We start from the raw sequence: 27920 nt of genomic DNA on the forward strand, positions 1-27920 counted from the left end.
ATTAAGGAGTTTTATCACCATTTTATCATCATTATTTAATAATGTCTCTTACTGGAGTAAGTTGGGACTTTGTGCAGAAAAACAGTCACATGTTCTGTGATGGCCCTTTCACATAGAAAGCGCCATGCACTGCAGTGACTGTTGGTTGAGCGAATGACCCCAAATTTGCTCAGTAGACACAGGTCTCTGCGAATACCACGTCATTTTTTGCGACTACTATATGCTCCCAGTCTCTGTCATTCCACAATTCTACTGGTATGCCCTTGACACGCCCCTTTTTATGAGAGTGTGCACAGACCCTGAAGGTTGGCTTATCAAAGAAAGTTGATAGCCGCTTTTGTGATAGCCGGTATTTTAAGCTTTTAAAGGTATTTTTTCAGGCCAGCTAAGACAAAAAAAGCCTGGCTCTATGCCTTCATGGTTTATCAAAGTGGTCAGATGTTCAGCTCAACTGCCTGAGCACCATCTCCCTGGTAAAGCTTTAAGCCTCCACATCAATTGAAGCAATATTAGATGACTAGAATGGACAAATAAAGATGGTGGTAGTATATTACTTATTTTTCAGGTTTGGACTCACACAGAGAAAATACAATTCCTTTTGTAGCTCTCTGTATCGAGCTATGGAAAGTATCTGAGTGTAAAAGAATGACAAAGCCTCATAAGCAGGGCTAATCCTGGTTGTACAGTGTAAATCATGCACATACATTTTACTTATTCATACCCTGAATTCACATGATTCATGCTTTGCTTTTTGTAGTAATTGCTAATTTAGTCAAAAAAGAAATTTACACACTCTTGTCATCCTTTGGGATAGCTACGTCTGTACATTCCAGCCAGATATCGTTTGATTTTGCAAAGATAACAGCAGCTCAGATGTATTCTGCACACCTGACAGATTTGGCACTTAGAGCTAAGCAGAGCAGGTATATACACCACATTACACTTTATATCACACATTATCACTGTAAGAAAACATACACTACAAAAAGTATCAATATCCTGCTGCAAACAGATTTTTTGTTTGTATGTTTGTTTTTCTCTTCTGACCATATCTCTGTGGGGAAGTCCACAGCCAGTCCAAAGGGAAATTGCTGAATCTGTAAACGGAACACAAACTCATATCCAAACAAACTGTAAACACTTATTTTGCTTCTCTTTCTTTTTTGCTTTTTTTTCTTAAATATTTTAGAGCCACATAGATCAAAAGCAAGGTGATGAAATATCAAGAATTATCAAATGTCAATATAAGCAAAGCGTAAAGGAAAAATACAGAACCACAGACGTACCTTGTGGTCATTTTATCTGTGACTGAAGCCAAATGTGTTGTAATGTAAAAGCTAAACATTATGTACAAATTTACATTTTTGATTCATTTTCTACCATCTTTTCATTCACAGTCTGCTCCGATGTGTTTTTACTGCTACATTAACCTCATTTAGTCAACTATGCATTTCAGCACTCACCAGTGTGACCGTGACTGTCTCGGAAATATTTCCACATGAGAGCAAATTCATATAAACTCAGATTATTATCTCTAACACAACTCTTTGTGTATGCAAAGCTGAAATGATCATTACCTTCACACTGACAGAGTTTGATTCATGTCGAGTCCCGTCATAGCACATAAATCACCACGAATGATTTAGCTCTGGCTAATGCCATCTTACTTGTCTTAAATGTGCTACAGATATTCAGTGTAACAGTTTTCTAATTTAAAAATGATCAATAATCTTAATAACCCTTGGAGCAGTTAGTTTGACATCAGGATGGAAGTCTAGAAAATGAGATAAAGCCAGTCTCAGTCAGAACAATAGACCAATACAATGAGTGAAGTGTTGTGGCTGCCGACAGTGTTCTTCCACTGGCAGGTTTATCCTCCTTTAGTGATTCTGCTCAGAGGCTTTCTGTGCGCTTGACACCACTACAGAAAGTCAAGTAGGTAAGCAGAGAAGAAGCCCATGGAAATCCAAACACAAGTGGTTTGATGCTATTCTGTCTTTTTCTAAGCACAAACCCCATAGAGTGGGCTCCATTCTGATTCTACATCTGTTATGACAGACCTTTTTCAAATCCACTGAGTCCAAAATTGTCTTTCAGCACACACCACGTGTCTCTTTTTAAAACAAAGAAAAATACAAAAAAATACCCAAAGGGTGGTTGAATCACACGGAATACCAAACAAGAATTCCCTGCTTCTCCATGTAGAGAGTTGCTGCCATTGTGCAACAAACTACACTGTAATTCATCATCCAGCTGTCGGTGGGCAAGAGTTGTGTGATTCTCCTCTGTAAGGCTCACTTATTATGAGATGATGTTAAATGTACAAATGGAAAGAATTAATCTCCAAAATTCTTACTTTTCAGTTTTTTAATCCACATCAGATGTCTCTGATGAAATGGCAAAGTCGGATTTGAAAAGGCCATTGTTTTAAACTTTTGGCTTTTTGTACATCAGTCATTCTCTGCTCGATTATAGTACCAAGATAAATGCCATATGAATGACATTTTTTGAGACAGACTCCTTCAGGGATTTCTTTGCCCTTTTTGCGTCATCAGAAAGTTCAGCTTTCGATCCCTAAATTATGAACTGTTTCATTATCTTGATAAAACATTTTAGGCCATCAATATCATTCTACTCTCAGTGCCTCTGTAAGGCATCACTTTGAGGGGGGACAGTAAGAACTTTAATAGAAAGTGGAACTTGTTTTCCATTACCTTTAATTATTCATTTGAATGTCTCGTTTGACAGCCAAATTAGAGAGAATAAAACAAGATTTGCCTATGTCAACTCTTCCTTTGAAAATATCTCTTAAAACTCTGTTGTGGAGATCTGGGTGACTTCTGATTGGAGATCTTGCTGGATCCTCCTTGAACGAGAGCAATGGGGGACCCGGTCCATGCCTAGTCATGCCGGCTTCTTTCCTGCTTCTGTTGGAGCACAGATGGACACTGGCTCCCTGGTGGTGTTGTGGCCTCTGGTCAGACTGTTTTGCTCCACACGGGTCCGACAGGGGAGGCAGAAATCCCTGAAGCATCGCTTGAAATTTTCATCCAAAAATGCATAGAGGACAGGATTGAGGCTACTGTTGGTATACCCCAAAGCGATGCACAGATGCCAGCTAGCTATCACAAAGGGATTCCTGCTGTCAATTTCTATCATGGTCTTCACAATGATGAATATGTGAATGGGGGTCCAGCAGATGATAAAGGCCGCCACCACCACCAGGACCATGCGGGTAATGCGGCGCATGTTGCGGTCTTTCTCCTTGGAGCCTGAGAGCAGACGAACACTCCTCAGACGCAGGATCATCAGACCATAGCATATGGTGATGACCATCACAGGCCCCACAAAAGCAAAGATGAAGACGCAGATCTTTGTCACCGTGTCCCAATACCAGTCAGGCTCAGGAAACTTTAACATGCAAGTGGTTTTACCTGAAAAAAAAAAGAACAGTTACATTTTGATGGCGTTAGACAAAATAGGGCTGATGTTAATTAACATCTGTGAAAGATCAGAGCAAAAACCACAGGATTCAAATCCAAAAAACTGCAGTGAAGGCTGTGGTACAAGATCAAGAACCTTTCGTGTGTAGTGCAGACTTTTAAATTCAGACAGTCTGTCATGGAAGGTTTCATAATGTTGCACTCAACTGTTCACACAATAAGAGATAAAAAGTCCCCTAAAGTGCTGAAGAAGAGAGAATAAAGCAAAAGCTAATAACTTTTCAAAAGTTATAGAAGCAATTACACATGTAGTGACATGTAATTTACGTGTAACTTTAGGCACACACTTATAGAAAATAAGGTTAGGTAAACTTACAGCTGGATTTTACTTGTGTGGGCAACTCAAACTTTAATATCATCCCAGTACAGACCTGCATCACTGAATTTATACACACATTTTATGCATGTGCACCCAGTTATTTTTATAGTTTGTCTTTTCAACCATCACAATGAATACACTACTGTACAATCCCTTCACTCTTTATATTTTAATTTTTTGAAAGATTAGTCACTACTTGCACATTTCACGTTTCCTTGCTGTTAGGCTGATCACTGCACTTTTGCATCCCCGGAGAGGGAACAGGACTGAACATATCGATCGACTGACTGATTGAGTTGAACTCTCTGTTCTCTCAGCCTCATGTTCACATTCTGCAGCATCTTCCTCTTTTTGTTCTTTTAACCCGTTTTTGTCTGAACAGAATAGAACATTGCACACACGAGGGAGACTGTGGCCAAAAACTCCTTATGTTTCTGCTCCACTGTTCAACAGTTTTTCAGTTTCTCCCTGGAGCAGGATGGAAAATAATCTGAAAGGGAGTTTAGTTGTAGTCTTGCAATCAGCGACCCTGCAAAGAGCCCCCATCTTTGAGAAATCTAATAGGTTATATCTGAAAACATTGACTGATAATAACATATTGTTTTTAGCTGTAAGAGGGTGGCAGACTTTCGCAATCTTTTCAAAGTTTTCTGGCATGGTAGTCTTCAGTTGATCTTTGTCAAGAGCAGTGTATAGAATAGGTTTTAAGTCAGGATCAACCAAATTTAAGCCTAGACTCAACTATTTCCAGTTTTATTCATTGGCATGCATGTCTGATTTGCAGCAACACTGAATCAAAATAAAAACAAAGGGGAATTTAAATTATATTAAATTATGAAAATCAATAAAGCTGTACCGTCAACACCTTCACGGTCAAGCAGTCTAATTATGTATTAACAAAGTGAAAAGAGGTCTTCAAAAAAGCAAAGAAAGGTATTTCTTTGAAAATGAGAGCAATGCTCACGTTGCTAGGTTTTTTGTGAAGATTCAACTACTTTTAAATGATCTCGCCACTCGCGACGCTGACCATGGTAAACACAAACTGTACATCCAATGGCAGCGGTAGACATTTCCTCCTAATCAGACAAAATCTCCCAATCAACTCCTCACTGCTGTGTACGCTCAGCTGCTTGCAAAGCGTCTGCTCAATTTAAACCCTTTAAATGACACGAGACGCCGTCTTCAGCGTTAGAAGCTGTACAGGAATGTCCAAGTGAAACGAAGGCTTAAGCTGAAATGGCACAACTTTGTTACAGCTGGTGCATTTGTTACAATGTTTGTCTTTGTGCAGCACTAATAGCTATGTGTTGACTGTCTGCTGCGTGGTTTGAAGGATCAGCAGTGACTTTATATGACTTTAACACACAACAAGGTGAGCCTTGAGCTGCTAACTCTGTAGCTACAGACTGCGAGAAACCCAATAACACATACAGGAGCCTAAATAAAATAAGATGTGAACCCAAGGATAAAGTCTGGATTTGCTGTAACTCTGTTTCACCCCTCTGAGTCTTTCACAGAAACATCAGCTAGGGTGCAGAGATACAGCAGTTTCTCCAAACTGTCTGATAAAAAGATCACCTCATTATCACTCTATTGCACATCATAGTGGGACATACCTCATAATGGCCAACAGCTATACTCTAACAATACAACTGATTAAGCTGTAATTTTATGTACTGATTTTCAGGCAGCTCGTTGCAAGACTGAGTGTTAGATGAGAGAGGAAGCGTCTCCTCCACCCACATTTTGTATTGACTTTATAGGGCTATAAAATGTATTATGCTTCATCCCTAATTGTCCTTACTTTTTGGCACTGAGGACAATCTTTGGCAAAGCAGAGACTGATCTTCAGAGAATTCACAGACATTATCATATTGTCTATAAGCCATCAAGAGCGAACTGAACAAATACCAAATTAGCTTCAGACAGAAAAGAAAAATTCCAATTAATACTAGTATAATCAATTTAGCTGATTCTGTGGGAGAATAAACTGTTTTGGTGGTAATTATTAGATATTACAAAATCACAAGTTAGAATCATTAATGATATTTTCTATGCTTTTCTTGCTTTAGTTTGGGTTAGCAAGGTGCATATTTGGAGTAGCTCATTCACTCTATGTAAATGTAACTTCCTCATATGGAAAGTGGAAGTGTTTTATTTTTCAGTGCCAATTCTTAATGCTTGGTCAGGACCAGTGCTCTTCACTTTATATAAAATGGGCTCTGAACACCTCAGGAACACACTATTCGGTCTATAATTGATGAATCCTGCTTCAGGGCCCAAACTACTCTGCATTTAATAAGGCTGTTGTGTTTTTAACATGTTTTAATGATTTGTATCTTGTTCTATTTAATCTCAACAAGCCCCTAAAAACAGGCAGTGATCACTGTCGGCCTCTCTCGGTGTTTATTGTCACTGTTCATTTTAACGCTCAGTTTTTAAAATCTTACGATGTAACTACGGCCCAGCCCATGCAGCAGTATATTAATGACTAACCTCGTATTGTGGATGGATTATCTCAGTTGTTCTCCCACCCTCACGTTAACATTTATTGAGTGGAAAAAAGTTAGCATTCATCCTCCACCTTCACTGTTTATATTAAGCTAACATAGCTGTGTCGCTAGCGATCACGTAGCACATCGTTATATATCAGCTAGCCAAACTAAAGTAACCCTACAAACGCCACTGCTGTTTACTTTCCTGTCTTCATTTATGTCGGAAGTGATAGCAGAGCTGTACGTCTTAATTTGTTTTAGAAATTTCTCAGTCAGGACGGGCTATATTATATTTAGATGGAAATTAGTGACCTAACTCCTTGCTAACTTCTAACTCCGTTAAGTTTAATAAATTCCGTTTTCATGGATGTCTGGATGCTAAACTTAATTGTTACATCTGGTAGAGCAGCCACAATGATTATTTTATTACAGATGAAAGAATTTAAACAGTTTTTAACTCTCAGTGATGCCGCAGTGATCGTTTGGCTTATGGACCTGCAGCGGAGTTTGGGCCCAGACACGGCTAATGACGTCACACTTAAAACACCTTAAACTACCTTAAACTTATCACTTCAATGCATCCTGTCAGACACAACTTCTCAGCTGTCACTGCTAAATGTCTGTTAGATTACTTTTTAAAATTTTAATTGCCTTGGGCAGCAGATATGTGATTTTTGGAACACACTGTGAAGTCTCTAGTAGGATTACACAACTGAGGATTACACACTTTGCTAAATAAAGGGCACACTACCTCCTATACCGGCAACTATATTTCGGCAATAGTATTTCAGCGATACATAGTTGTTTTTTTTCTACATTATGTTCCTTCAAAGATGTGCTAAAGGTTATCAGAGAAGGCTGTGACTTCATTACCAAATACATTTATTTGGAAAAATGAGTAATCCTCATGCAATCTTGTACTTACTTTGTGGCACCAAACAAAAGAAGACATCTGGAAAAGCAGTTCAAAAGGACCTACCCTCAACTACAGAATCTGTCTCCTGGAACATATTACCTTAGGTTTCATTAGACAGTTTTTGTATCAAGTAGTGTAGATGCTTCAGAGGCTCTTCTCCTTGCTCTTAGAATACACAATGGACAGTTCAGAGTATTGATTCAGAATCAGTTGCCGCTATTGTTGCATTTCCTTGTGTACAGTTTCATTTCCAACTAAAGGACCACAAGGTTTGCCTGATAGATGCAAATTATTCAAATGAATGCAGAATTACCTTTGTTCTCCACTACGACAACCAGCACTCAGTAACCATACATATTCAGCCTTATTTTTGAAACAATATAAATTAATTCAGAAATCATCTTAAAATATTACCAAGAGGTAAAGAACATGGACTTGCAGTCTTACCATTGTCTGCCACTTTGGTCACAGCCATGATCATGACAGGCACACCAATTGCCGAGGACAGGACCCAGATGAGTATGTTGATCAACTTGGCCTTGACAGGCGTCCGAAACTCCAGCGCCCTGACTGGGTGGCACACGGCGATGTAGCGATCTACACTCATCATTGTGAGGGTGAAGATACTTGTGAACATGTTGTAGTAGTCGATGGCAATAATGAGCTTGCAGAGGACATCCCCAAATGGCCAGGTGTTCATGAGGTATTTGGCGCTCTGGAAGGGCAGCGTGCTGGTGGCCAAGGCATCGGCAAGAGCTAGATTGAAGATGTAGATATTTGTGGCAGTGTTCATCTTGGTGTATCTGGTTGTGGTCACAAAGTAGACAGAAGGTGTAGTAAAAGTTAAAAAGAAACTGATATTTTTTAACGATTTTTTTCCCCAGTCAAAAACAGGTTATTTCAGATCATCTCACAGTTGCCTCCCTGGTCCAGTCTACTTGCAGCTGCTGTTGAACTGAAAATCATATAGTTATTTGGGTATAATTTATTAGCTTGTTGGAGAGAGAAATAGTGTATGTAGAGAATAGATGACATAAAGGCCCATGAATTGAGATTTGAATAGAAAAAAAATTGTCATTTGTGTTACTGGTGCATTTTTGTCCTTTCTTAATAATAATAATAATAATAATAATAATAATAATAATAATAATAATAATAATAATAATAATAATTATAATGTATACTTTATTCATCCTCGTGGGGAAATTACTTTCTCTGCATTTGACCCATTCACTCAGTGAAGCAGTGGGCAGCCACTAAGCAGGCGCCCAGGGAGCAGTGTGTAGGGACGGTACCTTGCTCAGGGGTACCTCAGGGTAGCCGTTCAGTGGATTTGAACATCCAAACTTCCGATCATGGGGCGACCATTCTACCAACTGAGCTTCATCAGGGAAAACGGATATTTCAATTATTCTGTTACCTACTTTAGATCCATTTTACCTCTAGTCATTTTCATAAAGTTATTATAGAAATAATTAGATATAATTCCATGTTGGAATTGATTACAAACAAAGGCTTAGTTTAATTTATGACTGCACTGCCTTGCTAATTTCCAGATTACCAAATCCCAAAAATAAACTACAAGTTAATTGCTTTTCTCCTCAGATCCAAAGTTAAAATACAGTGGGGCAAAAAAGTATTTAGTCAGCCACCGATTGTGCAAGTTCCCCCACCTAAAATGATGACAGAGGTCAGTAATTTGCACCAGAGGTACACTTCAACTGTGAGAGACAGAATATGAAAGAAAAATCCATGAATTCACATGGTAGGATTTGTAAAGAATTTATTCGTAAATTAGGGTGGAAAATAAGTATTTGGTCACCTCAAACAAGGAAAATCTCTGGCCCTCACAGACCTGTAACGTCTCCTGTAAGAAGCTTTTCTGTCCCCCACTCGTTACCTGTATGAATGGCACCTGTTTGAACTCATCATCTGTATAAAAGACACCTGTCCACAGCCTCAAACAGTCAGACTCCAAACTCCGCCATGGCCAAGACCAAAGAGCTTTTGAAGGACACCAGGAAAAGTATTGTAGACCTGCACCAGACTGGGAAGAGTGAATCTACAATAGGCAAGCAGCTTGGTGTGAAAAAATCAACTGTGGGAGCAATCATCAGAAAATGGAAGACATACAAGACCACTGATAATCTCCCTCGATCTGGGGCTCCACGCAAGATCTCATCCCGTGGGGTCAAAATGATCATGAGAACGGTGAGCAAAGATCCCAGAACCACACGGGGGGACCTGGTGAATGACCTGCAGAGAGCTGGGACCAAAGTAACAAAGGTCACCATCAGTAACACACTACAACGGCAGGGAATCAAATCCCGCAGTGCCAGACGTGTTCCGCTGCTGAAGCCAGTGCATGTCCAGGCCCGTCTGAAGTTTGCCAGAGAGCACATGGATGATACAGCAGAGGATTGGGAGAATGTCATGTGGTCAGATGAAACCAAAGTATAACTTTTTGGTATAAACTCAACTCGTCGTGTTTGGAGGAAGAAGAATACTGAGTTGCATCCCAAGAACACCATACCTACTGTGAAGCATGGGGGTGGAAACATCATGCTATGGGGCTGTTTTTCTGCCAAGGGGACAGGACGACTGATCCGTGTTAAGGACAGAATGAATGGGGCCATGTATCGTGAGATTTTGAGCCAAAACCTCCTTCCATCAGTGAGAACTTTGAAGATGAAACGAGGCTGGGTCTTCCAACATGACAATGATCCAAAACACACCGCCCGGGCAACAAAGGAGTGGCTCCGTAAGAAGCATTTGAAAGTCCTGGAGTGGCCTAGCCAGTCTCCAGACCTCAACCCCATAGAAAATCTGTGGCGGGAGTTGAAAGTCCGTGTTGCTCGGCGACAGCCCCAAAACATCACTGCTCTCGAGAAGATCTGCATGGAGGAATGGGCCAAAATACCAGCTACTGTGTGTGCAAACCTGGTAAAGACCTATAGTAAACGTTTGACCTCTGTTATTGCCAACAAAGGTTATGTTACAAAGTATTGAGTTGTATTTTTGTTATTGACCAAATACTTATTTTCCACCCTGATTTACGAATAAATTCTTTACAAATCCTACCATGTGGATTCATGGATTTTTCTTTCACATTCTGTCTCTCACAGTTGAAGTGTACCTCTGGTGCAAATTACTGACCTCTGTCATCATTTTAGGTGGGGGAACTTGCACAATCGGTGGCTGACTAAATACTTTTTTGCCCCACTGTAAGAACTGAAACCAAGGATTCAAAGCCAACACTAGAACAGCAACTCATTCAAACTCCATAAACCCAAAACAGTCACTGCAACTCAAACACAACAAGTAACAAGTGTCTGGAATATTAATGACATTTAATTAGGGGTCAAAACCTCATCATTAACAATAATTAAAGGCTAGGAGCGTAATTAATAATAATAATAATTAATAAGTTATTATTTCAGATCTCATAGAAACTCAAAGGTTTTGGGATTAAAATCCAGGACGGTGACAGTTTTATTAACCCAAATTCACACTGGCGTGCTCATAGTACAAAAGAGATTCAAGTCACATGCTTCATTTGTAGCTCATTTCCAGCATATTTTCTTTGTAGTCTATAATTTTAACAAGAAAAAAATGTTGCTTCCCCCCCCCATTTCTATCTTTAACTTTTTAACATTGGAGATATTGACATTTCATTATAGCAGAAAAAGATAACAATATTATTGTAAAGCCTAAACCATGCTCAAGCAGAACATCAGCTAGTGGAAGCCAACCTCATTTGTACCTGTCCATGATTCTATAGTGGAATCACTGTGGCTTTTTATTTGTGTTGATATGTAAAAAATGTAAAAATAAATGTATGAGAGGCTAAGCCATAAAAGGTTAACTAGAGACAATGCATCTCAGGACATGTTAAAGTCGTTTAAGTACTTTCTGCAGGGAGTAATTATTGTATTACTTTTTCAAAAGCTTATAGGTAATATGTAACAGATTACTTAATACAGATTACTTAATACACTGTTATTTCTGCATGAGGGTTCCCCTCATGCAGAAATAATTGTGTAGGAAATGCAGATCAATAGTGCAACATATACTGTGGATACATTTAATGTGGGTTTCACTATTTGCACTATTTACAAGCTCCTACAGCTTGTAAATAGACTGCAAACTGCTGTTGTGACCCATTGTAGAGCCAAAGCAGTAGATAGGTCATCATACTCTCAAATGTTTTAGTGAGTCTTTTTTCAAGCCACAACATGTAGTGAGAGCTCAATAAATTAGAGGGGTTTGTATCCAATAACTCAATCACAGTCGTTTATATTTTAAAATCTAATTCTATTGAATCAATAGATCTTTTTTCTGTGTCCTTTTAGATACACTAACAACCATGACTGAATCACTTTGATACAAAAAAAAATCTACTTTAATGCCGGCATTTCATTTTTTTTTCATTAACTGGATCTAGATTATTATGAGATAAATCATAATTAGGCCATGTCATTTTTTTAAGTTGTAGAACAGTTGCAGCGTGTCATATTAGGTCAGGCCTTAAGAGTTAAATCATCTTTGGGAGTTTTTCCACTACAAGTATATTAATGAAAGAACTCTGTAGTCTGATAGAAAAGATTTCTTAAAGTAATAAATTAGTCTAAAGCGAATGTCGGCTTAATCAGGAATTTATAATTACAAATGCTGTCAAAACGTCTCAACAGCTGCTCTATTATTCACTCTCAGCATCAGCTTTAGTCTCTAAATGACATCAATGTTTCATTTCAATCTGTTTCTTTTTTTCAGCTGAAGGTAAAACTGACACAGACCATTAACAAATTAGTAATTATTTATAAGAGCAATGGGCTTTATCATAATTCATAAAAGGAAAACTACTGGTGTAATTAATTAGAGGCTGCATTTAAATCTTGTGTTCCATGTCAAAGAAGCTGCTAGTTTTTTTGTTCCATGCAAGTGGCTATCTTATCTTTTACACCTCTTACTAATTATGGAGGGAAAATTGCCATCAAATATGAAATGTTAATCATTCAGGAGGCTATGCAGAGACTGAATAACTAGCAGTAGCACACAGAAGATTTTGCAGAAATTACCTACAGTAATTCAGTGCAGCAACACAGAAAAGTCAAACTTATGATAGAGTTAGTTTTGAATTTCAAAAGGACAATGGTGGAATGGAAAGGCCAGAAATATAATGCATCCAAATGACTTTGCACACATCAGAGACATATTGAACACTGTGGGAGTGCCTGAAAAAACAGTTAGCTGTGAGGTACCACCAGTTAGAGCTACAGCATTCTTCTTCCCTGAATGTCTAATCATTCTGCAAACTTTCTAAAATGATATAACTGCACCTTGTCATCTATTTTTTTTTCCTGCTGCACCAATTTAATTCTCCTTCCTCATTCCTGCCTTTATCATCCCTCTTTCTGTTTCTTTTTCTTTTTCTTTGGCCATGAAGAGTCAACCAAACACTTATCCGTAGACTTTGCCAATTGCTCTCAGAAGAACTGAAGAAGCTTCTCGGATGAGAAGTGATACATCTTCAAGGAACCTTAAAGAAGTACAGACGCTTGTACTTGCAACTTGTAGGGGATTCTCAGTGATATAACACCCACTCTGATATGACATAATAGTGGAAATAGTGGAAATGACACGGTAGTAGGATTGTTCAAATTTGAGTATATAAATCAGCTTTTGGCTGTAGACTATTTCGCTGACATTTTAGTCCCTCAAACCATGTAATACAACAAGCCTCATTCACTCGTTCATACAAGCAGCTCATCTATACTTAAGTGCTTTTTATCTAGCATTCACACACACATTCCTACTCCGATGGATGCGGTCAGAGAACAACTTGGGGTTAGTTGACCCAAGGATATTTGGCATGCAGACTAGAGCAACCAGGGATTGAAACACCTGGTCAGAACAACCTTCTGATTAAGAGATGCCCTGCTGTAGCTCCTGAGGTATAGCCACTGCCAAGCTGTGTCAGATCCATGCTAGTATGCACTAGCTTGGCTGGATTGTAAGAAATCAAAAAACAAAATGTCACGAAGAAGGGAAAAGCGCCTGCATGGAAGGCTCTGTTTTAGTATTATTGCTTTGGTCTGGACTGCACAGTATGCATGCTCTCAGCAGGCAACAAGCAAAAGACACATTGACATTCAACATAAATTTTACACCAGACACTGACAGGTTGTTATGCAGAAGTATTTTTCTGATAGGCACTAATACAAGTGGTCCTGAGGTTCAGTCACAGTCAGCTTTCAGCATATAAAGGTGACAGGCGGAAAATCTTGTTCCTGTAGTTTAATCACATTTTTGTTTGTTTGCTTGTTTTGGGTTAAAACCACGGGCATCATGCTAAGTGGCTGTCACAGGTATCCAATCATTTCCTCTTCAACAGTAATGAAACACAGAATGAAAAAAGAAGTCTCAGAGCAGTGGGCTGCAGCGGGGGTCCCTGACCTTCACTTCTAAGCAAACGATGATGCACACTGAGAGTGTCTTAGTAATGCTATCCATCCTGTTTCCTGGGCTCTGAAGGTAATTTCTGCTTGTTCACCTTGTCAGCACACCAGTGATCCCAACAAGTGATCCCTTAGCTTACCTAGATCCCTTAATCAAATATTGACAGCTCAGAATTATATAAATCCCAACAAACCAGGAAGGATGTAGAAACACAGAGTCAGACACTGATAAAAATTAAATATCTTTTTTTTTGGATCATGAAGAATCCATTGCACACAGCCTTATACTTTTAACCATTAAAGAAAGACATGTTATGAAATAATTATCATGATTTCTTGGGCTTCTAATTTCTTTTTTTCACTTTTTTAAGATCTTTATACCATTTTTGCCTGCATATATCATTTTTTTTCTCATGCTTAGAAATGTATGATGATGACATCCCTACAAGCATGTACCTGTACAGGTGCCTATACTATGACTCAGTTTCAACATACCCTGGATATATTTACTTAATCTGCCTTCATTTATCTTAATATCAGCAATCAGGCTAAGTGGCATATGAAGGTTGTAATTAAGTTGAAAAGTCAACCTAGGGATTCCCAATCTGGGTACAAGCGTATTCATATGAAATTGGTGGGACTGGCAGCATCTGAACAGTCACAAGCATGGGTAGGTCTGCTTGCAGCAGAGCGAGCGATTTCACGAAGGCACGGTGTGTTGCTATTTGATTTCTTTTAGCCTATTTCACAGGTGCTGTTCAAGTAATTTTTTATTCAACAGCTTTGGCAATAATCAGGCCTTGGTGTGGGTAGTGAAATTGAGCTCAGCTTTAATAAAAGATGTGGTTAATCACATTTAATTCATGATTTAACAAGGTGGAAGGACAATTACTTTTTATTACTTTAGGGCCAAGTTGATTCGGATAGTTTTCTTTTTAAAAAAAATAAATAAAACCCTTAAAAACTTTGTGTTTACTTTGTATTTACTACTTGTTTCTGCACTGTATTGTGATGCATAGAACACTAAAATTGTAGTTGTGGCCAGCTAACAGAAAAATAAGAAAAAAAGAAAATTAAGGAGTACAGTACTATTTTCTATATTCCTTACTGATGTACATCAGGGGATGACAAAGACTTACTAGCCAGTAAAAAACTGTGGAGCCTTGTACTATCTGTGTACTGATATCCTGGCAATCTTCCAGGGATGTTGACACTACAGGGAGTGCAGAATTATTAGGCAAATGAGTAGTTTGTCCACATCATCCTCTTCATGCATGTTGTCTTACTCCAAGCTATATAGGCTCGAAAGCCTACTACCAATTAAGCATATTAGGTGATGTGCATCGCTGTAATGAGAAGGGGTGTGGTCTAATGACATCAACACCCTATATCAGGTGTGCATAATTATTAGGCAACGTCCTTTCCTTTGGCAAAATGGGTCAAAAGAAGGACTTGACAGGCTCAGAAAAGTCAAAAATAGTGAGATATCTTGCAGAGGGATGCAGCAGTCTCAAAACTGCAAAGCTTCTGAAGCGTGATCATCGAACAATCAAGCGTTTCATTCAAAATAGTCAACAGGGTCGCAAGAAGCGTGTGGAAAAACCAAGGCGCAAAATAACTGCCCATGAACTGAGAAAAGTCAAGCGTGCAGCTGCCAAGATGCCACTTGCCACCAGTTTGGCCATATTTCAGAGCTGCAACATCACTGGAGTGCCCAAAAGCACAAGGTGTGCAATACTCAGAGACATGGCCAAGGTAAGAAAGGCTGAAAGACGACCACCACTGAACAAGACACACAAGCTGAAACGTCAAGACTGGGCCAAGAAATATCTCAATACTGGTTTTTCTAAGGTTTTATGGACTGATGAAATGAGAGTGAGTCTTGATGGGCCAGATGGATGGGCCCGTGGCTGGATTGGTAAAGGGCAGAGAGCTCCAGTCCGACTCAGACGCCAGCAAGGTGGAGGTGGAGTACTGGTTTGGGCTGGTATCATTAAAGATGAGCTTGTGGGGCCTTTTCGGGTTGAGGATGGAGTCAAGCTCAACTCCCAGTCCTACTGCTAGTTTGTGGAAGACACCTTCTTCAAGCAGTGGTACAGGAAGAAGTCTGCATCCTTCAAGAAAAACATGATTTTCATGCAGGACAATGCTCCATCACACGCGTCCAAGTACTCCACAGCGTGGCTGGCAAGAAAGGGTATAAAAGAAGAAAAACTAATGACATGGCCACCTTGTTCACCTGATCTGAACCCCATTGAGAACCTGTGGTCCATCATCAAATGTGAGATTTACAAGGAGGGAAAACAGTACACCTCTCTGAACAGTGTCTGGGAGGCTGTGGTTGCTGCTGCACGCAATGTTGATGGTGAACAGATCAAAACACTGACAGAATCCATGGATGGCAGGCTTTTGAGAGTCCTTGCAAAGAAAGGTGGCTATATTGGTCGCTGATTTGTTTTTGTTTTGTTTTTGAATGTCAGAAATGTATATTTGTGAATGTGGAGATGTTATATTGGTTTCACTGGTAAAAATAAATAATTGTAATGGGTATATATTTGTTTTTTGTTAAGTTGCCTAATAATTATGCACAGTAATAGTCACCTGCACACACAGAAATCCCCCTAAAATAGCTAAAACTAAAAACCAACTAAAAACTACTTCCAAAAACATTCAGCTTTGATATTAATGAGTTTTTTGGGTTCATTGAGAACATGGTTGTTGTTCAATAATACAATTATTCCTCAAAAATACAACTTGCCTAATAATTCTGCACTCCCTGTATTTTGTGGAGGACTGGTTGTTTAGTACATCCCATACCTCTTTAATTTGGAACAGAACCTGCTCCAGTGCTGGTTAGGCCTGCAGCATAAGTCACAATGGCAGTGCACCTTGGTACGATGTGAACCACCTTCACATCGTACCAAGGTACAACCTAAATCATATGAATGATGTCAACTGAAAGCACAACAGAACTAAGAAATTATAGTACCATAATTTCTTAGTTAATTTGCTTAAATTAAACTAAGAAATTATGCTTAAACTAAATGCTTAATTTAAGCATTTAATTAAATTAAATGCTAAAATTAAATTAAGCATTTAATTTAATTACAAGAAATGCTTGTAATTAAATTACAAGAAATGCTTAGAAAATTCTTAAAGGAAAACATAAGATTGTTTATTACCATTTGCGTTATAGCACACTGTTGTCACTGTTTGTGTTCTACCACAGGGTAAAAGTAAATATTCTGCATACACCTACTTTTTTATTTAGTATTGAGGATGCCCACTTCTTGAGCCCCTCTGGTTTGCATTGTTCAGCAGTGCAGTAGTGCACTCAGGAAAAGCTTTTTTGTTTTAGGCCAACTAGTGGGCTGCCTAAGGAGTCACCAGCTCAAGGGTTACCACAGAGATGGAATAAATATTAAGCAATTAATTTTATCTGCTCTTCAAAGTCTGCTGCTTGTGCTTGCTGCACCCTGCACACTGTTATAAAAACTTTCATTTCCAGTGCGCTCCATTGCCAGATGGAAGCAGTGCACAACCGGTATGTGGGCTACTCTTGCCAGTCCATCAGCCAGTCGCAGAGAAGAGCAAAGTCAAAGCACCCAAAGAGCTGAAGTATTTTCTTTGAGGTGTTTTTTACACTTCTCCCATTCCTGGTGCTCTCAGCCTTTATTCTGACCCACTTGTCAACCAGTCAACATTAACACTGATGCTTGTCATTTGGTTCTGCTGACCCACAGTCAGGATATTTAATAAAGACTGCGTGGGAGCCCATATGGGCAGTGTTGGGGAGTAACGGAATACATGTACCACCGTTACGTATTTAAAATACAAAATATGAGTAACTGTATTCCGTTACAGTTACCGTTTAAAAAGGTGGTATTTAGAATACAGTTACTTTGTTGAAATAAATGGATTACACGGCGGTACTTCCCTGTTTCATATTGTGGCGGATCAGGACTGTTTGGGTTTTGCTTGACAGCTACGTTCTGTTGTTCCAGGCGGCAGCGTTACGGTTGCCATGGTTACAGGGTGATGCTCTCTCTCTGCGTGTTTCCTGGGTGAGAGAGCGCCTTTTTGTTGTTGTTGTGCTAAGCTAATAGGCAGAATGCTACAGGTATAGCTCTAAAGAATGTAGCATCATAGGCAGTGTAGTCCGTGTTGCACGGAGAATGGACTGCCATACTCGTTATGTGTCTGTGAGTGAGGGAGGGGAGAAAAAGGAAAAGTACGAGTTGTCATCGAGCAAAAACGGGAGCTGGAAGCATGTAAATATAATAATAACCACTGCAGCCAAGAAGAGTGCCTGACGAGCCCAGTTGTAAGTAAGCTATTAAGACTCGACTGTACACTGTGTTCGTGTTTTCCTCCGAAACAATAAGTTCCGTTGGAGCAGTCTTTCAACGCCTCTCTCTGTCTCTCGCAAGTAAAGTTGACCCACACAACAAAGTAAAGCTATTTTTCAGCTACAAGCCCGACACGGAACCCGCCGTATTAGTCAGAGGTCCCTTTACTACGGGTTCGGAGCCGCGAACCTTCAGTAACAGTAATAAATCACACAGCAATAGTACATTCACGTAGTTGTAAACAGCATGATAATATATTAAGTAATCCAAAGTATTCAGAATATGTTACTCTCATTGAGTAACGTAATGGAATACGTTACAGAATACATTTTGGGGCATGTATTCTGTAATGGAATACATTTTAAAACTAACCTTCCCAACACTGCATATGGGGCAGGTGAAAACCCCCTCTGTCCACAACACAAATCATGTACATGGAGACACATCTGTGTGATGATAAATTAAGAATTTGAGAATCATATATGAGTAAGCAGACTAATGAAAATATTAGAAGATTAGGATAACGTTACCCACGCTGCTATAAAATAATGATGCAGATAATACTGAAAGCCTGGGAGGATGAACAAGAATTGCGAAAAAGGAAAGATCATATTACTGATGTTCTGAGGAGCACATCCATTTTTGATACTGACAGCTTATGAACTAGAAATGTAGATATTTCCCCTAAAGTAAATGCAAAAGACACAGTTTATGTTCTTAAATTGCTGGGGGAGAAAAGAGCTGTGGAGGAGGTTAATAAAAAAAATTGAGAGCATGAGGGTGGGAATGGATGTTTGTATCTGTGTGTGCCTGTATGTCTGTGTCTATATGTCAGCTTGGGTATCAGGCGCCACCTCTCTGGGGACATCTCAGGCCCTCCAAGGTTTGGAGGCCTATCTCCCCCTACCACCACTTCCCCTGCCAGTGGTGGACTCCCTCAGACATCGGTGCGTTGGTGGTTCTTTGTGTCTGGGGATGGGCGTCCAGGTACACACCGGCTCACTCCTTGGTGGCCGCTTATCGGGGCCTGGAGCCTGGGGCTCGCTCGGGCCACTTCGGAGGTGGGGTGCCCCCGGCCTCTCGGCCTGGGGCTCGGTCACTCAGGCGCAGCTGGCTGCCGGCGGAGCTCACGGGCTGCTGAGTGAGCCCTCATCTGGGACTCTCCTCAGCTCTTTCTGGGACAGTGGCGCGGCTGCCCCTCTGTTGGTCTTCCTTGGTCTCTTGTGTTCTGGGGGCCTCTGGATGTCTGGAGTTTTGATCTCCTCCATACCCGCTTCATGCCCTGGAGGACGGGGCTGTGGCCCCCCCACACCCTCTAGCAGATCATTACATGAAGGAACCTTTTAAAAAAAACAAGCGCGTCCATGCTCACAGGTGTACACACGGGTGATCACACCCACAAACTACACCCTTTTTGGCTCCTACCTCAAAGCACACTGTGTTCTGTTGATCTTATGTGCTGCACAATAATGTTTAATATTTAGTATTTACTGTCATATTCCCATATATCATTGTGATGTTGTTTATTCTATTACTCTTGTTCTCTTCTGCTTGTTTTCTTTTTTCTTTCTCAGCAGGTGACCCAGGTGATCGATATATGCATTTTTTCTTCTCTTTTTTTTTCTGCCCGTTCTGTTGGTTTTTGTCTTTTGCCCTTCTCCCCCGTCCCTCTTCTCAGCTGTTTCTTTCCCTCTTTCTTTCTCCCCTTCTTTCCCCCAGTCAAGTCTGTCCCGTATTCAGCAAGTGAAAATAAAATAAACAATAAAAGGTGAATCAAATGGACCATTATGGCAAGGCTGGGATGGTCAATTTGGTAAAGTAAATCAGTTGGGCATCTTTCTTTGCCTTTAGACAACAATTCTGATGGCAAAAGAGCCAAACGAGACAGGCAAAAAAAAAATAAAAAAATTTGTCATTCCAGGAAATGATGTTTGCTGTCTACTGAGTTCTACTCGCTTTCCTGTGAGATTATTTAAAAAAAACACTAAAGGTTTATTTTAAATTTACCTAAAGCGGAGTCTGTGAGATTTCTGAAAGCAAGTAAATTGCAACCCACAGATGTGGTTTTCATTATATCGGAGCGACAAGACCTATCAGAACCAAACCTTAACTCTCTGTCTGCACTTTTCTTCACCTCAGACAGGTGAGGCTTTACATACTGTGAGAGTTTTATAGTGAAAGGATCTGATACTCAGTAGCTGTCCAAAAGTTGAGATTTGAGCTCCATCACAGCTCAGACCTCAAACTTGGGACTAGTGCTGTCAGCGTTAATCTCGTTAAAATGACGAAACGCCATAAGCGCATTAACGCGGCAAATCTTTGTTAGCAAGGTAGCGTGCATGGGGCTGGATGGCGCTAACGTGTTAAAGAGCTAACCGCGCTAACGAGCTAACCGCGCTAACACGTTGACCCCGTGCAGGCCCGCGCACGCCAACTCGCTAACGGAGATTTGTGTTAATGCAGTTATGTCATTTTAACGAGATTAACACTGGTAGCACTACTTGGGACATTTTTATTTTATTGTTATTAAAGCTTTAATTATTCATCTATATATTATTGTATCGTCATTTTGTCCAAGTACAAAAACATGAAATATGGCACCCAGTTGTATAGTAACAATCAAACCATATGTGCCGCAAGTTGCTGAGAAGATTATTATTAAAACACCAAGGGTTAAACATTATTTTATGAACAACACAAACTCTGGATTTGGGCTCATAATTATTAAAGAAGTAATAAAATGATTATGCTTGTATGTTCCTCATTAGGCACCCGTTCATGTCAGAGTGAATGAATAGTGGCATTGTAAAGCGCTTTGGGTGCCTTGAAAAGTGCTATATAAATCCAATCCATTATTATTATTATTCAATCTTATGGCCCAAAATAACTGCTCGTGTATTTATGCTTGGATAGATACAAATAATGAGTAATTGGTAATCCATTTATCTAACATACTAGTTAAGTTTATTATGATGCAAGAAAATATGGTCTATTACAGCTAAACATCTCTGCTTCTGTCTCATCTTTAAGGTTTTTAAAATTTTGTCCTTAAAGATAAATCTTGGAATTAAAAGCTTACTTTTTTTTTTTTTTTACATAATTTCTATATGTAAAAGGGAAAAGGGACCATGTGTTTAAGGCAGCCATTACAAGACTGGTACACTGTTCTTTCAATGATCCTGGGTTTTACCTCAGGATTTTCTCTTTGGGACCTTTCATTTCTGTCTGCTCTGTTTCACATTTTAAGTTTGATCTAATACTATGCTTTGCCTTGGTTGCGCTCTCTTTCATATTTAGTATTTCAAGTTTTATCTGGCAGTGATAATGTGTGCTTTGTTCGCTGTTCTTACTATCATGATTACCTGGTTTATTTTCTTGACTTTCGTTGGCTTGTATTAGTTCCCTTATTTCAGTTATCAGCCCTTCCCTGTGTTCCCTGTTCCTTGTCAAGTCATCATTGTCCCTGTTTGCGATTCCATAATTTGGCATAGTTTGGTACTTCCTGTTTTATTTTATCTTCATCCTGTGTTTGCTTCTCGTGTCTAGTCTCCCTTGATTGTTGTCAGCTGTTTTCCCACCTGCTGCCCATCCTCTCGTTATCCTATGCATGTGTATATTGTTTCTGTCTCCCACTGTGCTTTGTTGAGTCATACTGTTTGGTCCTGCTGTGTATTCTCTTTTGGTTTGCTTTCAGTTTCCCTCTGTCATCTGGATTTGCTGGCTCACCTGAATAAGGGCTCATTTTCATTTATTCCAATCTGTTTTTCTAGTCTGCATTTTGGCTCCAAACTCCACACACATCATGACAATTATTAGCACAGGCTGGTGCGGCAATGCTGTGCTGATCCTCAGCTACTACCAATGGACCTAAAGTGTGCAAAGAAAATCTCCTCCACACTACTACATGACCATCAGCAGTTTGAAGTGCTTCTTGATACACTGAGCTACAGAGATTTAAGATTTGCATTTAGATAGTTCCTTATCTTTCATCTCAGTGCAGCTTAAAGTTACAATACATTTTGTGACTACATCAGTCCTTTCAGTTTTGACACAAAAGTCAGCTTCGACTCTCCCCTGAAGGGTACACATGGACACAAACACAAGCGCACACTGACATCAATCCCTGCTGTGTGAGATGCAAGACAAGCCATGGGATGCAGTCGCCATGTTGACTCAGCCCAGGAAATGAACAGACTGACTGCCATCTCTCAGACACACACAGTCATGTTCCTACTGGCAACGAGCTACAATATTTCCAAGCAAATTTCAAACCCCAGTAATTAACTTTAAATTTTGTCATTCCACAATATTCCCATTACAGAACATCCAAAACATAAATTGTAAATGTTTTCAAAACCTACTGTCTCAGTAGAGATTGAACAATAATCCACAAGAAGAAGCTCAGTAAGAGTCTATTTTCACACAAACTGAGCCCAGCTTCCATTACCTGCATATCGATCTGATTTCAAATTTAGCCCACTTGACAGTATATTGCATGAGCACTGAACTGGTTCTTATCTAAACAGTGCAGCAGCAAGAAGGTGGAAAACCTGTGGAAGATAAAAGGATCCTGCCCTGTGTAACTGAATGGACTATCGCTTGAAGCGTGTGTTTGCGTCTGCGTCATGCTCTCCATCAGAAAACAGGCTGTCAGGTCATGTCAGACCGGTGTGACATCCACAATGACGCTAGCATCCAGGGAGACTCTGCTATAAATGTGGAGCATGTTTGCGTGTGTGTGTTTCTATCGAAGGACCTAAGTGGAGGCACAAATTCAAAATTCATTATATTAAAAAAAAAATAGATGGATGCTTTCAAATGGGCTTTTGGTTTATTATTATCAAAGCTGACACGTGGCAGTAAATAAACTAGTTCTAGTTATTGATTTATTCATCCATGCATGCAGGTCACCCCTCGGCAAAACACCCCCAGTACTGTTTGCCATTCTGTTCAGCCTGCATCGATCTCACCCCATGTATGGCAGAAAATTCTCAAATATTTCATTGCAATACTGCTACAGAAGGAACAGAGGCTACTGTTTACTTATTCATAAGAGGTTCTCACAGCCCCTGACACAACCCCAAAGGAAGTTGTGTCTCTTTCTAGTCTGGGACCAGGGACTTTCAGGTATTATGCTGAAACGTCACACGAAATGCTGTAGTAACACTGTACTGCACCACCAAGTCACTTTAACAGTGATGACAATATAACTGTTGAACTTGGCTGTAACTTTCTGCATGGATCATGAAAACAATGCATTCCTCCGAAACAGTCACTGTGCCCATCTTCAATTATCACAGCATTGAGTGTAATGGACACACTGGTTCACCATGTGGATCTCACCCCTTGCATCTTCTTAACCGTGAAATAGACACGCATGCTTAAGTTGTATTACCAGTAGGGGGAGATAATGTAATTAAAGCCAACACTTGGCTAGTGACCAAGGAAGGTATAAAGTACATTGCAGACTCCTTCTATGCCAGAAACAATGAAGCTTCTTGGCTAATATGTATTTACATGTAAATGTGTTCGGAATGTCTCTTTAACCATATTCATGTTGTCTTGTAATAAAATATCGCCCTCTGCTGGTACTGCAACTTAAACCAGCATGTCCAATAAACACTGCTGTGATATTTGGTTGTTCCATCAGAGTTCATCACTATTAAATAAATAAATATCAATTAAGCTCTTTTTCATTTATCTGAGATGGCAAAAAGAAAATCATTATACAGTATTATAAATTAAAAGTGGAATTCTGAATTTATAGCTAGTATTATTAGTATTTTGAGGCGAAAACTTAGAATTTTTGAGAAAAGACAATAAAATGACATTAACATTAACATGACATTAAAAACCTTTCATATAGTCGAACTGCCCTGCAACAAATTGTCCAGGAAGTATCCCACCTCTCACTCTGTGGTAGCTGGGATAGGCTCCAGCCCCCTGCAACCCTCAATTGGATAATCGGAAGAGGATGGATGGATGTTATCAAATTAGAGTTCCTCAAATGTTTACTTCAATTCTGCATTGTCCTGATTCCTGGGTCCACACCTTTGCAATTTTGGATATAAAAATACACAGTTTTCAGCTATATAAACGCACTGGCCCTACATTCGGAAAATACAGCAAAATATATACAACACAAAATCTACTCCAATACACCTTCGATAATAATAAAACAGTACTGTCGGTTATAACAGTTTTTACTCTCTAAATCGCTCCATTACTGTTGTTCTATAAAACAGATGGGATTCAAGCCTAACATTATGGAGAAATCCTACTTTTTCTAAATTTCTGAATTTTTTAGGAAAATTCTCCTGTGGCTTAACATCCGGTTATTATTTGTAGTACAGGTGGCATTAAGGCAGTGTGTGCAGTTATTCTTAACACAGTCAGCAGTCTTAAATCAATCAGGATGTTAGCCTCTTACGAACAGAATTCCTGAAAGAAAAATTAAAGGACATAACTGCCATATTATTAATGCTGTATTTTTTTTAATTAAAATGTTGGTTGAATTGCAGCCAATTTATGTCAAATGGAAATTATACAAAATGTATTTGTTCCACAAAACAATGAGGAAAAGCACGCATTGATTGTCTATCAAGTAGAAGTGCACAAAGATGATATTTTGACCAGGGACGATCAGGCTGCAATCTGCCCTCCAGTGGATGGACTTACACAAGGTCCCTTTACTGTTTTCTTCAAGATTGTTTAACCGTATTTTGTGGATCTTTTTTGGGTTTTTTTTTTTTGAAAATGTAAGAAGAGTGAGATAAATTTAGAAGTCGTGGGTTCTTTACTGGAACATCGTGTTGATAAAAACAGTGCTTTAAAATGCAGCTTTAAAAAAGAAAAAAGGAAAATGTAATCTGTCAAATATTATAGTTCTGGAGACTCCCCTGCTTTTTTGCTATTCATGCCTCCAGTTTTTGCAAACACGAAGGCACTACAAAACAAATTCACCTAAAGCATTTTGTTATTTCGTGTATTAATGAGCTCATAAATCCATAGTACAGCTATTACAGAATGCCAAACTTTTCATTTGAAGGCAACTCTAAGATTTTGTTAATAAGATCATTACTTTCAGAGCTTACAGATGTTCCACAGGAGATGATACATTCTCACTGGGTTACTGTGCTCGAGCTTCCCGTCTCATGGAGGTGTGGGTGCTGTCTGAAATATGTGACGTCATTGTAAAGTAAATCGCTTCACAGTGTGACTCACTGACTTTGCTGACTCCTCAGACATCCCCTTTTTGTCTCCCTCCTTCCTCCCTTGCTCCCCTTTGTGTTTAGGTGGCTTATTTTTCCCAATCTTTTCACGCCAACACCTGAATGGAAATACCTCAGAGCTCTGAATATGGATCAGTTTTGATTGCCACAGCATACATTCCAGATTTTCTGTTATTTCTCTGTTTGGATTCCCCCTGCTGCTGTCTTCTACTGTTCCCTCCATAGGCTGAAATATGACCAGCAGCTAGGATATAGCTAGGATATAGATAGATATATAACTGCATTATTTTTTGCTGATCTTGTCACATTTTTACAGCTGCTTTACCCCAAAGCTGGTGCCTCCTAAATTAATTTTACCTGCTTCTTCAATTTTCCAGCCAAGAGTCGTGATTAATACTTTGGCTGATATTGGGGATAAAGAGAATATCTGAGATTAGGAGGTATAAATGAGGATAAGAAGCAAGCAATATAAGCTCTTTTTTCTTGTCTATTTATTTGTTTATATTTTTTCCTCATCATGCAGGTTAGGGCTGGGAGGCTTTTCAGGGAAATAAGTGCGTACAGGGTTTATTTCTTTTTTTTTTAGAGTCAGACCTTGGACTGACAATAATGCTGTCAACACCCACTAATGGAATGATAATAATAATAATAATAATAATAATAATAATAATAATTATTATTATTATTATTATTATTATTATTATTATTATTATTATTATTATTATTATTCATTCGAATGAATGTGAGTGCGAATGGTTCTCTGTCCCTGTGTGTTGGCCCTGCGACAGACTGGCGACCTGTCCAGGGTGTACCCTGCCTCTCACCCTATGACAGCTGGGATAGGCTCCAGCGCCCCCCGGGACCCTGAAAAGGATAAGCGGAAGCGAATGGATGGATGGATGGATTATTATTATTATTATTATTATTATTATTACAATAATAATCTTAAAACTAGGGCATATAACCTACAGTTATATAAAGAGACCAAATGCTGTCTCCGTCGGTCCTTCTATCTGCAGGATTTCCATTTCTACTCTGCTCCATCACACTCAGTGAAGAGGAGCGTGCAGCTGAAGGTCCACAGATCAGTTTGAGCTCATGAAGACTATTTGAGTAGCCCTCTCTCCCTGAGGCAAGGCTGAGTCAGTCATAACAACCATCTTTAGTATGAAACTGGTGCATGTTGTTGCTTCATGCAGAAATAATAAAAGACCAATCTCATGGTTTATGCAGGGAATCTTAAATCACTTGTTTGGCATGCGCATATTTCACCTACAAATGCAGGTGCAGTGCAAGTACACACTTGTGGCTCAACACAGACACAGACACTAAAAAAGTGCAGGAAAGGAGCAATCGATGGGTAATTAGCAAGCAACTTTCCGGTATATACATCACGTGTATCCTACAAGGGTCTGATTGGGATTTTTTTGTTAATTCGTGTGCATTTCCTCAGAAAACATAAATTTTATTTGTATTTAGAAAAGCTCTTGAGATAACTGAAGAAAACTTAAAGCAACACATTTGAATTGAATTGAATTTGATTTGAAATCAGCGCGTATTTGGGGCCTGAAACCCCCAAATGAAGCTTTGCATTAGGCATAAAGTGGGTTTTGTTGCTCTCATCAACAGCCACAAACTCATTAAAGTAACTGTGCTAATAAAGCATGATAGTGTTTACCTGACCACTCCGTACATGACAAGGACGTTGCCGAGAAGTCCCACCACGCAAATAACGGAGTAGAGCGCCGTGATGGATATGGCTATGATTATACCCCCGGCGCTCCTCGCCGGATTCTGCTGCTCGGTGTAGTTCTGCAGCCTGTCGCTCATTAAGTCGCTCTCATCAGCCGGGAGGGTGACATTGAAGGGGATGACGGAGTAAAGGTCGGACAGGGAGAGCTGAGCTCCGGGGACCGTGTAAGGCTCCATGCTGCAGTGCTGCCCACTCTGTCCTCGGTGATGAAAACTTAACCGCGCAACAGTGAGAAGAAAGGCAAAGATTTAAACTGACACAGGAGGAAAAAGAACTAGTCAGACTGGAGGGAAGAAGTGGAAAAGGCGAGCAGGAGAGTTTCCAAAAAACGTGCAGATTAGAGCCTCTGAGTAAGAGTTTTCTATCCAAACGGACGAAGAGTAAGTGCCCCCCCGGAAGCGGGCAGCTGCATCTGTGCGCTCTAGCTGTGTGTACACCTCTTATACTCTCGGAGACCCCCACCTCACAGCCCGGCAGCTCTCTAATACCCGTGCGTCGACGTCAAACCTGCTCATTTATATGAAATCACACTGGAATAAACGGGAATGCAAGGTTTGGGGTTTCCTTCTTTTAAACAGAAATAAAACCTTAAAGTTGCGCAGAAAAGGAAACAGATTCAATCAAATTCCACTTATCTCGAGTAAACTGGGAACAGGGCACGTTAATGATACTGAAACTGCCTTTTAACCGCACTTTCAGTAAAGCCATTATAGAAGACATAAACACACGCTAAAGTTAGCAAGGTTGATGTGTCCACCTACAGGTATGGCGTTATTTTTGTGCCACTATTTTGAGCGCACGTTAAAAAAAAATTTGAGCGCACGTAAAAAAACAAAAATAACGCCATAAAAGCCAGGGTGGGAACTGTCCTTGTCCTGATGTTTGCTGCTCTGCT

At 39.7% G+C, this 27920-nt stretch overlaps 1 protein-coding gene across 1 annotated transcript; it reads right to left on the reverse strand.

Moving 5' to 3' along the window:
* Nucleotides 1–220: 220 nt before the first annotated feature.
* On the reverse strand, nt 221–27421 carry oprd1a (opioid receptor, delta 1a). The gene is made up of 3 exons (XM_012922775.3): nt 26951–27421; nt 7681–8036; nt 221–3434 (listed from the first exon to the last, which is right to left on the reverse strand). Exons 1-3 carry the CDS (start codon nt 27199–27201, stop codon nt 2905–2907), a joined length of 1137 nt encoding a protein of 378 aa, XP_012778229.1. The 5' UTR covers nt 27202–27421; the 3' UTR covers nt 221–2904.
* Nucleotides 27422–27920: the final 499 nt, after the last annotated feature.

This window comes from Maylandia zebra, linkage group LG22 (genome assembly GCF_041146795.1).
Source record: "Maylandia zebra isolate NMK-2024a linkage group LG22, Mzebra_GT3a, whole genome shotgun sequence".
Lineage (NCBI taxonomy): Eukaryota > Metazoa > Chordata > Actinopteri > Cichliformes > Cichlidae > Maylandia > Maylandia zebra.

Coding starts and splice junctions, on each gene's coding strand:
- oprd1a (XM_012922775.3), bottom strand. CDS start 27,201: ATGGAGCCTTACACGGTCCCCGGAGCTCAGCTCTCCCTGTCCGACCTT. Junction 8,037..26,950: donor GTCATGTACGGAGTGGTCAG/GTAAACACTATC, acceptor GACCACAACCAG/ATACACCAAGATGAACACTG. Junction 3,435..7,680: donor GACCAAAGTGGCAGACAATG/GTAAGACTGCAA, acceptor TTTTTTTTTCAG/GTAAAACCACTTGCATGTTA.